Below are 19,066 nucleotides of genomic sequence, written 5' to 3' on the forward strand. Positions count from 1 at the left end.
TGCCTGAGACCAGGAGCACAACTAGGGGCATTACACTCTGTTAGCAGTGTGGGAAATGTGCTCTTGGATAAACAAAAGTATTTTTTCAATAGAAATGAAATTTGGAATATGCCTCAAAATCAGCAAAAATTTGACTAAAAGGAATTTTAATCTAGTTAGAGAAATAAAAAACCTGGGAAGGAGTTTTTGTTGGTATCCAGAGAATCAAGGGAAAATAGCACAAAAATTTCAAGTTCAGCTCTACCATATATTATACTAAGTGTGATGTTGGACAAGGTTCTTAACACTTATGTCCATCAGTTTCCTCAGCTATAAAATGTAAAAATAATGGTACATAACTCAATGGGGTTATTATGAGGATCAATTTTTTAAATATGTAGCATGCTTAGAATAATTTATGGAATATGGGAAGTATTATACAAGTGTTTGATATTTTTGTTGTGAAATGGATAAAGTAGTTCTGAATCTAGCTTGCATGAAGGAAAACTTGTCTGTCAGTTGTGGCAAATAGTTTGGGAAGGTGTTCTATGGACACTTTATGCTATTAAAATATGTATACATATTGATAAGCTTAGACTATGAAATATTATAATATAAGGTTTTCTGATTTGTGTATATTTGTATGAGGTTGAGGGGTAGGTAGGATGAAGTTGACTAATTGAATTCTTTTGAGGACTATTCTTACGGTTACCCAGGTAAACAGGCTATTCTACAGCATTTCAGAGAGCTACGAGGCTTATCTTCCCTTCTTCCCTTTATGTAATGGTGCTCAGACTATCTAAGTCAAATACAGCAGGATGCAAGAATTTCAAGTCTCTATCTGGTGGTTAATCACTTAGTATTATTTGATCTCTAGAGCTCACTACCCCAATTATTTTGAGTGCCTTCCTCAAAATTGGACAAGTCCTAGAGATAAAAATTGAGAGAAAATCTCTCAAATTTCTTTGTTTATAAAATTTAAAAATATAGGAGGAAAAGCCTTTATATTCTGCTTTTCCTTCAAATAAACTTTCCAAAAGCTTTCTTCAAAGAAAAAGTTATCCTAAAATTTATACATTTAAGCCCTTTTATACTTATATTTCACAAAAGCTAGCTGCCCCATACCCAAATTTAAATCTTAGCTAAACGAAGTGATTTCAGTACTTGTCCCTAATTATATCCATGCCCTGAGTTCGACTGGCTTAGGCTGATTGGGTTTTGCAGCTCTAGGGAATTGCCTTTTTCTATACTTCAGTAGCCCCTGCGTTTCTGGTTATTGGTCATAAAATCCTAGAGGCCATCTCCAGTAGCTGTAAACAGCTCTAGGTATACTGAAGATCACTACATAAGACAAGTTCTGCATAGCACCCATACAGTAAGTACATAGTTGGGGCCAAAGCCAGTCTTTTTAATCTTTTGCAGAGATTTGGGGATGCCTTATGAAAGAGTAGGACTCAGCTATGATAGGAGCATCTACACAATATTCCTCCAACAATGCTATAGAAATCATGAAGTGAATTCCATGTCAAATTAACCAGAATATTAAAAAATTTTATACAACTTGATATGACAAAAATGTTATTCCCATAACCACTATACCCTAATATGCAAAAATGTAAATTATAGTAAAATATGTTAGCACCAATATTCCTTAGAATCATATTCATTGTTTTGTCCTATTTTATTAGATATTTTGGAACAGTGTAATCCTTCACAAACTTTTCCGAGCCCAATATTTAAATGGTTGTATCAGAAGTCATAACTCTCAGGATCCATTGAACTTCTATACATGTTCAAGCACATTTTTTCTTAGTTTCTGATACCTAATAAGCAGTTTTCATGGTATCAGGCCTTGATGACTACTGTCCTGAATAAGTCAATAGTTATCAAGGGCCTCATTTAAACTTACCACATAACTATTAATTATCTTCAAGGATTTTAACTGGGGACTTTAATAAGATTTAATCCTTAATACAATCCTAGAATCTATACATGAATTATTTAATAGAATATAATCAAGGATCCTAGAAGCTAAGGCAAAATTTTAAAGTCCATAGGGCCATACAGAGCTGCATTTTCATCCAAAATATTTGAATTTTTGCTGAACTGTAAGAATGATGCATTTGCCTGTGTGCTTTCAGTGGGAAATCCTGGAATTGAAAGGACACTTACATTTGTGTATACACCTGCCAAGAAATAATATTAATGTTTAACACAAATCAGTGGATAAATAAATATAATCTACTATAAGAATAAATTATAAAGTCTTCTTACAAGAAATTTTTTATGTTTTAAAAGGTTTGTCTTAAAGTTTCCTGGCATTTCAACCTAGATCATTATATTCTAAGATAGATGCCAGATATATTTTTTACTTTAGTAATCCAGCAGCTTTCGGATCTTCACCACAGTGATGAACAGAAATTGATTTACCATATTCTTTAGCATTTTAAAATATTTTTTCTCTATATGTCATGTCCCAATTTTTTATGTATGTTTCTTGTTGAATAATTTTTTAGATTTTGTCTATTTTATGATTCTCTTTAAATGATGTCTTCAGCTTTAAAAAATTCTTATCATATTTTTCTAATTCTAGGAATTTACTGTCTTAATTTTTATTCTGCTTTTCTTATGTTTAGTCTAAAATTATTTATTATAATTACTTGTATTATTAGTCCACTAATTTGGACTAAATAAATAAAATAACATATTTTATTTGTAATATACGTATTTAAAGTTATACATTTATTAAATATTTAACCATATTCCTGAAGTTTAAAGATTGACAGTTTTTCCACTCTATACTTTCTGTGATTTCCCCTATTATTTTGTATTTCATCCATTTATCATTTCATACTATTGCTAAATTTTTTCAGATATGTGTGCTTCTTTTTTATTTTATGGTTATTGATGTTCATTTTGTACTTTGTTTTATTATCTTTATGATAATAATTCCTTATTCTCACTTATTACCTAGAACATTGCTGATATTCATATGCAATTCATAAAATGATCTATGATCTCTTACATTTTATAGAGATCACAAATGTCTATATCTATGTAGGTTTCGATTTAAATCCTTTGGTATAAATAGCACCATCAAATTTACATTGTTATCATTTTTGTTCACATATTAATTTCAAGAAATATATTAAAAATCTTTTTTAAGAGCTATAAATTGCTCCTTTTCTATCTGAATTTCTTTCAGGTTGAGGTTATGTGCTTAGGTTCAGGTTCAGACTAGTCACAAATATTATATTATCCTATTAATGTTTCCTCATTATTTTATAATTATCATTTTAAACAAATTGCTACTTTTTATATCTGATATTGATATTGTTTTGCTTCTGTAAGAATATCTGATTTATTCTATCAATTTGCTTTCAAACTTTGTATTTAAAGTTTCTCTCATAAATTGTACAGAGGATTTTTTAAAAACTTAATCTGAGGATCTCTTTTTTAATCTGCAATTGTAATCTATAAAATAATAATTACTGTTTACAAATGTATATGAATTGTCTTTTTCATGTGTTCTCAGGCCCACAATTTTATTTTGAATTTTTTTCTAGTCTCAGTAGGATATATATTATTCTGTTCTGCCACTTTATTGTTTTGACATGATTCTCTCCTTCACCCCGTCATCCTTCCTTTACATTTTTAACATGCTTATTTGTCAATATCTCTAACCTCCTCTTAAACAATACAAGAATCATGAATATATAAACTGCTTATTTCTCCTTCAGTTTTCATTCACATAACAACTATAAACTAAGTGCCAGTATCTTGGGATAAAGTAATGTCATAAATAAAAAATATTCCGTAACTTTGGTTTCTATGGAAGATATGTTTATTGACTCAATAATCTATACATTTTTATATATTGTATACATAATTCTGACGTATTTATTAAGTTAGACACAGCGTTTATACTTGCCATTTTCACTAATATTGAAGCTATTTCATTGCTCTGAATTAATTGAGCAATCTCATTATTAGTATCCAGTATAGTATGCCAAAGACCATATTCCTGTGCAGGTTTGAGTGTGAAAATGCCAAACCATGCACAATAGATCTTTTATCCTACACAGTATCCCTCCAGGCTACTGTGACCTCAGCGTAAAATTTTAGAGATCCAAAACTCAGGTATTTTAAATTTGATATTTAATAAATTTATTAAAATTATCTGTTACATTCTATTAAGCATTAAAATTTGTAGAAACATTTATTAATTAACCTTGGTTTATTTTGTTACAATTAGTGCAGAGTGTCCTTATCTGGGAAAAGGTGGCTGTATACTCCGAGTCTACACCAATACTGCCTCCTGAGTAGATTCTATAAATTTAACATGCAACTTTAAAAAAATTGTCTTTATATTGTGTGCTTAATATTTGAAATCATTAAAAGGAAAGAAATAATAAATAGTACAGAATAGTACAAGTAAAAACATGTCATAAAAATCTGTTCTGAGGCTTTAAATTCAAATAATAATAAAAGATTATAGAAAAGACATGTCTTAGGTATAGAGAGATTTGATATTAGTAGGTCTTCTACCAAAATGTTTATCTCAAACTCATTGATTTGCCTGTGTGTGTGATTGTGTCTGTCCACATGTTTTTAACTCCTACTCCATTAATTGTAGCGTGCTCATTTGGACTGCTCCAGGAACCAAAAATATGTGCAAGTAGAGGGAAGTTACATGAAACCATAAAACAAATGAATTTACAGAGCACTGGTATGTCCAAATCATATTACTGTCTTTTGTATGGATTTACACAGACCACTAGCATTTGTAAACATGGATTACTTCACTATAAAATGGCTATACCAACTTTTGTCATATTTTAATAAAAATCTATGCATCACGACTTCACAAAGTTTCAGATGAATGAACAAAAAATAATTCTTTTCCATCTATTCTATAATCTAATCTCTTACCTAAAAATCTTCCATGCATAAGAGTCTCTACTCTGAATCTATATAATTGGTCTCTAAAAAACCAAAGTCATTAGCAAAGCCAAATGTAAGAGCTCAGATTATGATACCAGATCTCCTTTAACTTGTCCTGGTTCCATGACTTACTACGTGGAAGATTATGCACAAAGGCACGGTTTTCTAATGTTCTATTCCTCAGTTATAAGAAGATGGAAAAAAAATAGCCTGAATTATTAAGTTTTAGGGATAATATACTGAGTTAACACACAAAATGTGTTACCTAACACAATTCCTGTTTTATGATAAATGGCCAATAAATGGAAGTTGCAGGATAAGAGTAATGAAGAGGCTGAATTCCTCATTAATACCATGATCCTGGGTGATACTTCTTTGAATACTTTCAATGGGATAATTAGAAACAGTAATGTTGCATATTCTTCCACTTAGTTAAGGATGTTCCAGGATCTCAAAGATTCCAACAGCTCTGATTTCCAGGTCTCTGAGTTCATCCTGATGGGATTCCCCGGCATTCACATCTGGCAGCACTGGCTCTCCCTGCCCCTGGCTCTGCTCTACCTCTTAGCTCTCAGTGCCAACATCCTTATCCTGATCGTCATCAACCATGAGGCAGCACTACACCAGCCTATGTACTATTTCCTGGGCACCCTGGCTGTGGTGGACATGGGCTTGGCTACCACCATCATGCCGAAGATTTTGGCCATCTTATGGTTCAATGCTAAGTCCATCAGTCTTCCTGAGTGCTTTGCTCAGATGTATGCCATACATTGTTTTGTGGGCATGGAGTCAGGTATCTTCGTCTGCATGGCTGTGGACAGATATGTAGCCATTTGCCAACCACTAAGATATCCATCAATAATTACTGAATCTTTTGTGATCAAAGCAACTGTGTTCATGGCACTCAGAAACAGCCTGTGTCCTGTCTCAGTGCCTGTGCTGGCTGCTCAGAGACACTACTGCTTCCGGAATCATATTGAACATTGTCTGTGCTCTAATCTTGGAGTCACTAGCCTATCCTGTGATGATAGGAAAATCAACAGTATTAACCAGCTACTCCTGGCCTGGGCACTCATGGGAAGTGACCTGGGTTTGATAATTTTATCATATGCCTTGATACTTCACTCTGTGCTGAAGATGAATTCATTAGAAGCTGCATCCAAGGCCTTAAGTACCTGTATTTCCCACCTCATCCTCATCCTATTCTTCTACACTGCTGTCATTGTTGTTTCTATCACTCATAGTGCAGGAATGACAGTTCCCCTCATCCCAGTCCTACTCAATGTATTACACAATGTCATTCCCCCAGCCCTCAACCCTATGGTGTATGCACTCAAGAATAAAGAGCTCAGGCAGGGCTTGTACAAGGTGGTTAGGAAGAGCATCAAGAGCAACTGACACAGACAGATGTTCTCTTTTATTGTTTTCCTAAGTATTTAGGCTTTATATTTATCAATCAGTGCAAATGGAAGAAAAACTAAGGAATAGAAATACAGTGGCATCATTTCTTATAGGATAAGACATCAGTAGCAACAAACTGAATTTTGGACAAAAGAGATGGACAAAATATTTGAACTCTTTGGATGTGAAGCAAAACTCTGTATCCCAATGAGTAATATAGTAATGCTGATTGTCAGAGAATCCAAAGGAAAGCCAAGTGGAATATACATTTCAATTTCTTACCTTGTTTGCTTCCTTATCACTTCCATCATTGTTGAATAGAAGTGGTTAGAGCAAATATTCTATTAATCCTTTATTTATTTATTTATTTTTGATTTTTTTTTAATTTCAGCATATTATGGGGGTACAAACATTTTGGTTACATGTTATGACTTTGCCACATCCAAACCATGATTTGAGGTGTGCCCTTTCCCCCCTACAACACTCACTGCATCCATTAGTTGTGAGTTTACCCACCCCCAAGCCCCCAACCACCAAAGAATATTACTACTGTGTGAGCATCTTAGTGTTGATCAGTTAGTAACAATTTGATAGCAAGTACATGTGGTGCTTATTCTTCCAGTCTTGTGATACCTCACTTCAGAGGATGGGCTCAAGCTTTATCCAGGAAAATATAAGAGGTGCTAGATCACCATCGTTTTTTATAATTGAGTAGTATTCCATTGTATACATATAGCATATTTCATTAATCCACTCCTCAAAAGAAGACAGAATAATGGCCAGCAAAGATATTAAAAAATGCTCAACATCTCTAATCATTAGAGAAATGCAAATTAAAACCACAATGAGATATCACCTAACCCCAGTGAGATTGGCCTTTATCAAAAAAATCCCAAAACAATAAATGCTGGCGAGGATGTGGAGAGATAGGAACACTCTTACACTGCTAGTGGGACTGCAAATTGGTGCAACGTTTGTGGAAAAGAATTTGGAGATACCTCAAAGAGCTAAGCCTTTTTTTAAATTGGAGAGTTTAACTCATTTACATTTGTTGTGCTTTGGCTAGGACAGAACTTACTTTTGTCATTTTGTCTTTTGCTTTCTAATACATCCTATATACTTTTTGTAATACACAGAAAACTTGAATAGACATTTTTCTAAATAAAGATAAGAAAATGTCCATCAAGCACATGAAAAGATAACCTCATTAGTCATCATCACTCAATATGCAAATTCAAATCAAAGTCATAACTCCTCCTAAAATGTCTAATTTTTTTTTTAAAACAAGTTGCACATATTGGCAAAGACCTGAGTACATTCTAATTCTCATATAATGCCATTGGAAAAGAAAACTAGTATAGGATAAAAGTTTGTAAAATTACTCAAAAAGTTAGGCACTATTACCATTTGACCCGGCATTCAGCTCTTAGGTACATACCCAAATTAATTTCAAACAGGTGACATGTTAAACAAAACTTGTCTAGGAATATTTATAGTAGCATTACTACAAAAAAAAATGGAAACAAACTATATCTCTACTAGTTGCTGAAAGGAAAAGCAATATAATGTATATCTATAATCTGTATAATGTATATCTATAATCTATAATCACAAACAGAAATGAAGTACTGGTACATTCTGCAACATATATGAACTTTAAAAGCATATTAAGTGAAAATTCAGCCCAAAAAACTCTACCTATATATTAAATGATTCCATTTATACAAATCTACCTTAGAGAGTGGCTGAGAGAATGTGAGAAGAAACTGCTGCTCCAGGGAGTGTCCCATGCCCTCCCTGTGACCTAATGGCTACAATAAGATGCCATTCTATTAACAGCTGTGCATGGCTCTGAGAACCAGGGGCCTTAGACCTAAGCATTAGGGAAACTTAAGCTGTGTCTTGGGGAACTGGGGCTTGAACAAGGGATGGGATTCCACAACCAGAACTGAGATGTGAGTGTGGTGTGGGCTCCTGCTTCTGGCACTGAACTGGACACACCCCAACAGGAACTGAGCAGAATGAGAGTTGCTGTGGAATCTTGGTCTTGAGCCAGGCAGTGGCTCCTACTGCCCAGGGTTGAGTTACAGGTTGGGTGTGAACTGCTGGCACTTATTGAACAGCTGGGTCAGATGCCATAGGTGGGACAGCGGAGGAGCCCCACTGGTACTGCTGAGTGAGAGAGAGAGTCAAGTTCCCCTGCTGCCAACCAAAGTTGTGGCTGCTGGGACAACTCTTCCCCCCGGCAAGACTTCTGTGCAGCAGTGGCCACCCCATATTCAAGCATTTCAGCAGGAGCCTAAGGATGACCCCACATCCTGTTATAGCCAGTGCATGCATTCACCATTCAAAGGCCAGAGTGCAAGCTTGCCTAAAATGTTTTCAACTTGTGTCCCAAAGTAGAGCCTTACATAGAAAGACAATAAAAGTTAAAATCACCAACTTACAGTAAAAATAAAATAAAATAATTTTTCGAAAGCTTATGTTTGTTCTCAATCCCCCATATATACATGCTCACACAAAAGCACATATATAGATGCATGCACCTGAAATTATTTACTTATTTATATATCATCACACAAGTGGTAAGAGTAGAAAGCTTCCACTACTTTTCCTCTTCCTATAGAGGTTGGCTTGGTTCCTACGCCAACATCTGTGTGCCTAAAGCTCTGAAATATCCTTTTGGGTATATAATACATTTTCCTTTAAAGGTTCAGTTTAAAAGTACAGATATTAAGGGATTTGGAGATCGAGGGATGTGTATGTGGTTATATTATAGGAATTTGATGCTTTTTGACCAAGACCCTGAATATTTGGACCAGATTGCATTCCACTCACTGATTTGACATCCAGAAATTAGGTTTATTAAAGGGCATACATTGAACAATACAAGGGTTGGGGGGGAAAGATCATACAAAATGGGGGCAGGGGTGGTGAGAGAATTTTCTGTTGTTAGTAGTAGATAAATTGGAGAGAGGATTTGTTAAAGTACACAGAGGCTTTGAATGTATAGAAATTGATTATTATATTCTTAGAAATACAGTTTGATTCCATTCATCCATTTTGAAGGAAGAAGTGTAATAGATTTATTTTTCTTGTGAAATGTTTATTTCACTAATTCTCACCTTCCAATTCAGTGTGACTTTTCCTGAGGATTGTGAATATTTATATTTTCCATAACCACAGAGGAATCATTGGTAGTGGTGGAAGTCATGTATGAATTACCCCCATCACAAGAAGAAATAGCTAGAAAATAGTTCCTGATCATGATCAGAAAAATGTTCTTTCTTATCTGTCCTTCCCTTGTGCCTCAGAATGAGAGTGTAATTTTTCTTGGTTCATTTCTAGAGACTTAGTTAAGACTGTTTCATTCATTTTAGATAGCAAACCTACTTAGATGAGCCTACTGACATATTCAGAAAAGAACATGGGCTGTAAAGATTGAGGATGGTCAGGCAAGGAAACCAATTTATCGTCTATGGGATTTGGGGTGAGAATAGACAACAGATGTCAACATTGTACTTTACAAGCAGTGATATTCATGTCTTAATGCTACTACTCCAATATACTTACTCAGAGCCAAATATGAGTCCATTTTCTTTGCAGGTAAACTAAGTTATGACATATTGAAATCACTTAAATTTTGTCATATTTAATTTGTGGTTAAGACCATATAACTTGGTGTCACCTTGTATACTTAGCTGAGAGACTTCCAAATGTATTAAAGATGAGACCTATACTTCTCATGTAATGAAAGCCAGTTTTAATAATTAAAACTATGGAAAGAGATAAGATATTTATGTTATATTTAGGAGGCATATTCTTTGGAACAGAACACAGCTCATCTCAGAGATGTAGTCTCTCTTCTCAAATTATGAGTATTTATGCTTTCCCTAATTTATCTACTTGCTTCTGTTGTAAGGATGCATAGGGTTAAGAGGTGATGGTTCAAATGCATGGAGAGGGAGTAGTAAGCAGTGATCCTATTTTTCAACAATTTGTGACAATTTGGTATAAACTAGTCAAGTATTTATCAAAAACATATTTTAAAGTCCATCTTATTTCCACAGTAATCAATTAATAATGTGTGTGTTGATAAATATATGTCTACACATATATAAATATGACTTTTTACAGTTTTGTTTCCTTAATAATAGATTTGAAAATAAATTTGCAAAATATAATGTATACAAACAAAAATAAGTCTGAAAGAAAGAAACTTGATGACAATTTTGGTATTCAAATAAACACATTTTTATATGGTAAATCCATCTTTCTTTTGCCCATAATACAAATTATGAAGTTTTCATTAGTCTTGAAGTATTAGCATCAAGCCCATACCAGTTATGCTAAATAGGAAATTGACAGTCAGCTAATAAGCTGTGGTTAAGTGAATTCCCCATTTTTCAGTTTTCTACTGTATACTGATAATGTGAAAAAGACAATTTCAGTGTTGTATATTATTTTTCTTGGGGAAAACTATGTCAAATCTGGAGATGATGCAATTTGGTAGTATTAGCTTTAATTGTACTGTCAAGCATTTTGTTTATTGCTTTTCAAAAATTATCTTGATTCATCATTTGCTTACTTTGATTTTTGCTTCAACATTAATATTTCCTCCCAAATTTGGGGGTAGGTTTTTGCTATGATTGTATCATTTCTGTTTCTAAAGCAACTTTGTGCATGCTTTGTGTGTGATTTTCTTTGTACATCATATATATGCACTCATATATATATATACACACATATATATATAATCACTATGAAATATGAACAATATGTAGTATAGTTTAAATAATTTACCATAATTGATCATACCAAAATATTTATTTTGCTTGCCACTTTATTTTTTTGGCCTGCTTTCTTGGGATTTCCTCTTTTTTTCTGTGTTTTATGACAGAGATTTTTATTAGAAATTTAGATTTTCTAGTGGTTTATGAGATAGACCTTTTAGTTTTGTTTCTATTGTTTCTATTTTGTTTCCTTCATTCTCTCCAAGAAATAATATTTAGACAGAAATGTAAAAATTCTTTAAAGTCTATTATGAAATTTCATTCATTTTTTCACTCATTTATCCATTCAAAAACATTTTTTGACATCTAATATGTACACAGTGTCTTGCTAGGGCTGCAATATAAATATATATACAATATGTTCAAATATTAAGGATCATGTTAAATTGTGGCTGATATAAGCCTATACATAGATTTTTGTATTACCATAATGTTAAAATAATAAAAAAGATTGATTCCATCAACAAATATATTCCTTTACCTACAAGCCTGCCACTGTGATGGTTAAGCTAATGCTAGCTATCTGGTATTTTATTATGTAATTTTTTGTTTCTTAATTCATAAAAAGTATGTATTTATTCTGTACAACATGTTGTTTTAAAATACATACACATTGTGGAATGACTAAATAAACATAATTAATCTATTTATTACTTCCCATACTTATTTTTTTTGTGGTGAGAACATTTAAAATCTACTTTCTTAGTAATTTTTAAGAATGCAATACATTGTTAACTATAGTCACATGTTTTATAATAGACCTCTTAAACTTATTCCTCTGATAGAACTGAATATTTTTTTTTTTTTTTGAGACAGTCTCTCTCTGTTGCCCAGGCTAGAGTGCCGTGGTGTCTGTCAGTCTAGTTCACAGAAACCTCAAAATCCTGGGCTCAAGTGATTCTTCGCCTCAGTCTTCCCAGTATCTGGGACCACAGGTGTGCACCACCACACCAGGCTAATTTTTTCTATTTTTAGTAGAAACGAGATCTTGCTCTTGCTCAGGCTGGTCTGGAACTCCTGAGCTCAAGTGATCCTCCCACCTTGGCCTCCCAGAGTGTTAGGATTACAGGTGTGAGCCACCACGTCCAGCCATAACTGAAATTTTGAATCTTAGAATAACATCTTCCTTACCCCCCCTTCCCCAACCCAGGCCTGCCACTTTTCTATTTACATCATGTTAAGAGGATTTAGAGGGCAACCCTCTTTTGACTCCAAGAGAGAGTTGAGTATTCCTAAAGAAAGGAATAATTAAAGGTAGATTTGGGGAGGTGGAGAGTAAGGACACAAAATCCTGTGGAATAGAAGATTGCAAAATCACAAAGCTAAAATATCAGTGTGATGTTAGGAGGAGAGAGTAAATAGCAATAGGAGAGAGCACTGATCTGGCAGAATCTTACTCATGCTTCAGATCTATGGATGTTAGTCTTTTTCTTTAAGAAAATTTTCCTGATTGCCTCCAGAGTTTTGCTTAGTTGCCATTTCTATCTACTCCAGTATGACTCTAAGATGTTGTGATAACACAAGAAGAGATCTTTGAAAAGCACTATTATTAGCATGTTCATTGTATGTTGCCTTGTTATTCTCCAAAGTTGCCTTTTGCAGTATCTAATCTATCATACTTCAGTGTGAATACATAAAGTATATAAAAAAATACAAAAAGCTTTTGCTTAGATGGATTATATCTATAAATATTAACCATGTTCAAAATTAAAAATAAATTTTAAAAGTATGTCTTTATCAATTTACTTTAAAATAACGATAAATTTACCAAATATTCCATAAAACACATTTAATGATTAACTATATTTTTCAAAACAAAAATTAGTGAAAATAATATTACTTTACATTTTCATATATATTGTAATGCCAATGCAGTAGCCAACAGCCATATTCTCATTATCTGCTTCTTAATACAATCTGTTGAAATATGGCATTTTATTTAATGTTTATGAAGAAAATATGACTTTATATAGACATATAGTTGGACAAGTGGGGAGTTGGGTTTTTAATACATTTTTCAGATAATTTTGGATATTTTTCTTTGCTACTTCACCCACAATCAACAAAAACTAGTTTCCCAAAGACTAGTTGCAATGTGGAATCTGAAGCCATATTAATAAACTTTTGGTACTCTGTTGCATTAAAACCCATTCGTCTATCTTGCACTTGAATTATTCTTTACTCATGGATCATTTGTAACATCAAGCATTTGTCACTAGGCAATGTTGGCTCACTGAGTTATGCAGATCCTCCAAATGTTGATATAGCTTATTATATAATATTATCACACATCATTTGGACTCTGGAAAATTTATCTGTATATTACTAAGACGGTGAAACTAAGAAAAGCAAATAATGCTTTAGTATTGGCATGAAAATTGTTGTGACTTCATAGATCCCCCAAATAGTCATGAGGCCCTCAGGGATCCATGGATAACACCTCAACAACTGTTGCATCAGAGGTGACAGGAGAACTGGAGATAGATTACTGATTATCAGTGAGCAAGGAAAGAGTGTGATTACACTGAGAGATTGTAGAGGAGAGAGCACATCCAAGACTTTTTATACACCTAGTAATTGTAGGCAATATTTATGTGTTATGCAACAAGTATTATTTTTTCATAATTAATATTACATTTATTAACATTATGTTAACAAAATACAATTCCTAAACTGCTGTTTATCCAGAGAAATTTGACCTACCTCAGCCAACATTAGATGACCCCTTAATAGGCAATTTCATTCAATAGAAAAAAGTCCTAAGATTAGAAAATAACTGATAAAAATATATACCAATATTCAGAAACAGTATAAGCGTTGTGAGGAATATACTGCAATAATTATTTTTTGAGGGCTAATATGTATACATGGTGTTTACTTCCTGAATAAATTGTTCTAAACAGCTTTTATAATATGTTTACTAAATGCCACTTTTTAAAAATCCATGAATGCTGTTTTTACCTGTGTATCATCAGCATAATTTTTTAATCACCAGTGAGCAAATATGTATCTGCTTTTAATACCTCTTCTATTATATTTGCTGATTTATAAGATTTTGAATAGGTACATAAATGTCCCACTATAAACGTATTTATAAGCAGAATGCAATTGGCCTGAAGGGATTAGGCCACCAGGCAAAAGATAGTCTTAATTGAGAAAGAAAATTCTCTGCCTCCCTGGTAAATAGGCTTTTCCTCATGATTTACAGCCTGGTTGAAATGCCATTTCTCTGTGACTTTCTAATTCTCTCAAGGTTAGAAGGTTATTTTCTGTGCTATTTTAGCACTTGTACGAAATTTTATAATATTGTTCTTCTATGCTATAGTCTAATTGTATGCATACTTGTTTACTTGAGTGACTACATTTTCACTCATTCTTTTGTTCATCTCCTGCTAAGATGTTCCAGTAAACATAATTCCTCCATTTCCTTTCTAGTTTCAATTGATTACTTAACTCTTCCCTGCCTTCTGTAAAGACAATTAGTATAAAACTCAATTCAACATATTTTTATTGCTATTTCACCTTCCAACTAAACTGTGAACTTCTTCCTGACAGGTGGAACGTCTATATTTTTCCATTTTAGTGCTTCACATAGGGCCTAACAAATATAGACTCATTCATCTAGCCATATGATGAATATTTGTTTTAATCATATCTTTTGACTTGCATTATGTTAGTGCTTGAAATACAAAGATAAATATATATACAATGCTTTCAAAGATAGTATATTCTAGTTTTGATTAAACACATGTATAAACAAATACACTCATTATAAGTGTATTGTGATAATGTAGTATATTTGCCAAACAGCAAGAGGGAATGATGAGTTTTATTTTAGGCTTTAGTTGACCTGATAAAAATATTCACTAATATGGGAAATGAAATAATGAACAAATGAAACATGAATAAACTAATAAAGAAATCAATTATTTCACTAATTCATTGACACTCAACTGGAAAAGTCACACCATATGTCATATAGCCCCTGCAGTGTGACTCCTGGGGTACCCAAGCCTTTAGGTAAATAAAACTTGTGTGTACATCTTAGGAACTGTGGCGACATTGGACACCTTCTTAATTAGATACATAGAGAAAAATGATTCTTAAAATTAATTCATAAACTAAAGTTTAGCTTCAAAGACTGACCAGGCTGGCAAATGTTCTACATGGAGGATTACCAACAACAACAAGAAACTTAAGGAATCTCTCAAAAGGTTAAGAATATATATTAGATGGATCCCTTGAAGAAAGTTGCTGTGAGCCCATAGCAATAACTTTATTAAAACTGGTGATGCAATAAGTGGTTTATATCACTTAACATAATGACCTTCAATTCCATCCATATTGCTGCAAATGACAGGATTTCAATCTTTTTATGGCTGAATAATATTCCATTTTATATGTATACACACACCACATTTTCTTTATTCACTCCTCTGTTGATGGACACTTAGGTTGATTCCATACCTTGGCTTTCATGAATAGTACTGTAATAAACATGAGAATGCAGATATCTCCTTGACATATTGATTTCTTTTTTCATTTTCTGTTATGTATGCAGTAGTGAGATTGCCCTTCTCATTCATATGTGGAGGTATAAAAGTGGATCTCATGGAGACAGAGATAGATTGGTGGTAACCAGAGGCTGGGTAGGGTGGGAGGTTGGGGGATGAAGATAGGTTGATTAATGGATACAAAAATATAGTTAGAAGGAATAATAGCTGGTGTTTGCTAGTATAGTAGGGTAGATATAGTTAATTATAATTTATTGTATGTTTCAAAATAGCTAGAAGAGAAGAATTTAAATGTTCCCAATATAAAGAAAAGATAAATGTTTGAGGTGATGGATATCCCACTTACCCTGATTTGATCCTCACACATTGTATGCATGTATCAAAATATTACATGTACCCCCAAATATGTACAACTATTATATAGCAATAAAAACTTTAAAAATTTAAGAAATAATATGTATATTTTTAAAAGCTGGTGATAGAAACAACCATTCTTCTCTCTGCTTCTATGAGATCAACTAGATTTAGTCATTCTACAATGTGTATATATTTTAAAATATGTTGTACACAATACATACAATTTTATGTATCAATTTAAAATAAATTTAATTTATCTTAAAAACTAGTGATAGAGAAAAATAGAGGAAAGTCATTGAGACATAAATCCAAAATTAACTACAAATTTCCCCAATATAGTTTCATAAAATATACTCTGAGAGTGATAATTCAAAATTAAATGTAAAATACCAGGTAAATTTCTTCTTTACTATTTTTCATTTGTCTTTCTTTTGCCTCCTAATTTCAGTTGTTTTGAATCAATTTGTACCCTTCTCACCCCGGAAGAACTTTGTGACACTGTCTTGGATCTGTTTTGTCTTTATCCCATAAACTATGGGATTTAAAGTTGGTGGAAGAAGCAGATAAAGATTAGCCACAATGATGTGAACAGACGGGGGAATGGTGTGCCCTCCAAAACGGTGAGTAAAGAATGTGAAGAATGCTGGAACATAGGTGATGATGATGGCAGATATATGAGCAGTGCAGGTGCTGAAGGCCTTCTGCCGAGCATCTGATGATGAGAGGCTGACCACTGCCCGGAGGATCATAGTGTAGGACACAGATATACAACTTATGTCAAACACTCCAATCAGGAGAGCAACCATCAGACCATAAATGACATTCACCTTGATGCTGGCACAGCATAACTTTACCACTGACATGTGGTCACAGTATGTATGGGAGATGACATTGCTTTGGCAGAAGGGCAAACGTTTGACCAAGAATGGAAATGGAATCATCAGCAATATACCCCTCAGGAAGGCAGCAAGCCCAGCTTTGGCAATGATAGGGTTAGTGAGTATGGTAGCATAGCGCAAAGGGTAGCAAATGGCCACATAGTGGTCCACAGCCATGAGCATGAGCACGCCAGACTCCACACCTGTGAATCCATGAACAAAGAACATCTGGACCAAGCAAGCATTGAAGTTAATTTCTTTGAGATTGAGCCAGAAAATGCAGAGTGCATTGGGTAGCGTGGTAGTGCAGGTAAGGAGGTCAATGAGGGAGAGCATGGCCAGAAAGAAATACATTGGACGATGTAAGGACTCCTCATAGTAAATGAGATACACAAGGCCAAGATTTCCCACAAGGGAGATGATATACATTGTGCACAGTGGAAGGGAGATCCATACATGTACTCTTTCCAGACCAGGAATTCCATTAAGAATAAAAGACTGGGGGGCAACATATGAATTGTTTGAAACCAGCATAACTACTTAAATAGAGGAACTCTATTTTTCCAGAAGCTTCTGTCCTAAGGAGAAGGAATTAAGAAATAGAAATATGACTCAGATCTTCCTTACAAGTGCAAACTTAAATTTCGAATAAGATAACATTTATAATAGGACCAACAACTTTGAATAAGTGCGTTTATGAAAATACAAAATTTATTGAAAAATACTATAGTACAGATCATATTTTACATTTTATAAATAGTCTAAATGTAATTTTAAATCCATAAATAAATAGTTGCAATTTTTTCACCATAAAATAGAAGGAGATATGGGCACAGAGAGATTAAATAAAGTTGAATGTCACACAACCTAGATTCAGGAACAGAAATGGTATTCATGTATAACTCCAACACTCATGATGACACTAAATAGGAAAGCAATCTTGAGCAAAAAGAATAAAGCTGGAGGGCTGGGCATCTTGGCTAATACCTGTAATCCCAGCATTTTGGGAGGGGTAGTCAGGTGGATTGCTTGAAGCCAGGAGTGCAAGACCAGCCAGGGTAACACAGCAAGACCTCATCTCTACAAAAATAAAAACCTTAGTTGTACATGGTGGTGTGGCTGTGGTTCCAGCTACATGTGAGGTTGAAGAAGAGGATCACCTGAGCCCAGGAGTTTGAGACTACAGTGAGCTGTGATCCTGTCACTGTACTCAAGCCTAGGTGACAGAGTAAGACCCTGTCTCTAAATAATAATGATAAAAAAAAGAATAAAGATGGAGGCATCACAACACTACCTGACATCAACATATACCACAAAGTTATAGTAACCAAAACTACATGGTACTGACATAAAACAACAATGAACCAGAATAGATAACCTATAAATAAGTCCACCCATGTACAGCTGATGGATTTTTGACAAAGGTACCAAGAACACCCAATAGGGACAGGACAGTCTCATCAATAAATGGCGTTGGGAAAACGATATCTACATGCAGAAGAATAAAATTAAACCCTTATCTCATTCATAAGGAACCAGCAAAGACCTCATACAGTCAAAGCAATCTTAAGCAAAAAGAACAAACTGGGAGGCATCAGTCTGCAAGACTTCAAGCTCTACTACAAGACTATAGTAACCCAAACAGTATGGTACTGGCACAAGAACAGAGATATAGACCTTTGGAACAGGACTGAACACCCAGATATAAAACCATCCTCATATTGTTATCTAATCTGTGACAAAGCACACAATAATATACACTGGGGAAAAGAATCTCTATTCAATAAATGATGCTGGGAAAACTAGATAACCCCATGCAGAAGATTGAATCTGCATTTCCATCTCTCACCTCTCACAAAAGTCAACTCATGACGGATAACAGACTTAAGACTTAAGACTTAAACCTAAGATGTGAAACCTTAAGAATTCTAGAAGAAAACATTGGGAAAACTCATAGACATTGGCCTAGGTAAAGAATTTATGAAGATGATCCCCAAGGCAATCACAGCAGCAACAAAACCTAATAAATGGGATCTGATCAAATTAAAAAACTTCTGCACAACCAAGGAAACTATCATTAGAGCAAATAGACAACCTACAGAATGGGAGAAAATATTTGCATGCTACACATCTGATAAAGGGCTAATAATGAGAATCAATATAAAACTGAAGAAAGTTAACAATAAAAAATCAAACAACC

The 19,066-nt window shown here is 33.8% G+C and overlaps 2 protein-coding genes across 2 annotated transcripts; one reads left to right on the forward strand and one right to left on the reverse strand.

Moving 5' to 3' along the window:
- The first annotated feature begins 5,361 nt into the window (after positions 1–5,361).
- Positions 5,362–6,321, forward strand: LOC123642050 (putative olfactory receptor 56B2). Its single transcript, XM_045556977.1, has one exon. The coding sequence runs from the start codon at positions 5,362–5,364 to the stop codon at positions 6,319–6,321; it is 960 nt and encodes a 319-aa protein (XP_045412933.1).
- A 10,125-nt stretch (positions 6,322–16,446) lies between these two features.
- Positions 16,447–17,400, reverse strand: LOC123641610 (olfactory receptor 52N5). Its single transcript, XM_045556492.1, has one exon. The coding sequence runs from the start codon at positions 17,398–17,400 to the stop codon at positions 16,447–16,449; it is 954 nt and encodes a 317-aa protein (XP_045412448.1).
- Positions 17,401–19,066: the final 1,666 nt, after the last annotated feature.

Source organism: Lemur catta, chromosome 7 (assembly GCF_020740605.2).
Source record: "Lemur catta isolate mLemCat1 chromosome 7, mLemCat1.pri, whole genome shotgun sequence".
Lineage (NCBI taxonomy): Eukaryota > Metazoa > Chordata > Mammalia > Primates > Lemuridae > Lemur > Lemur catta.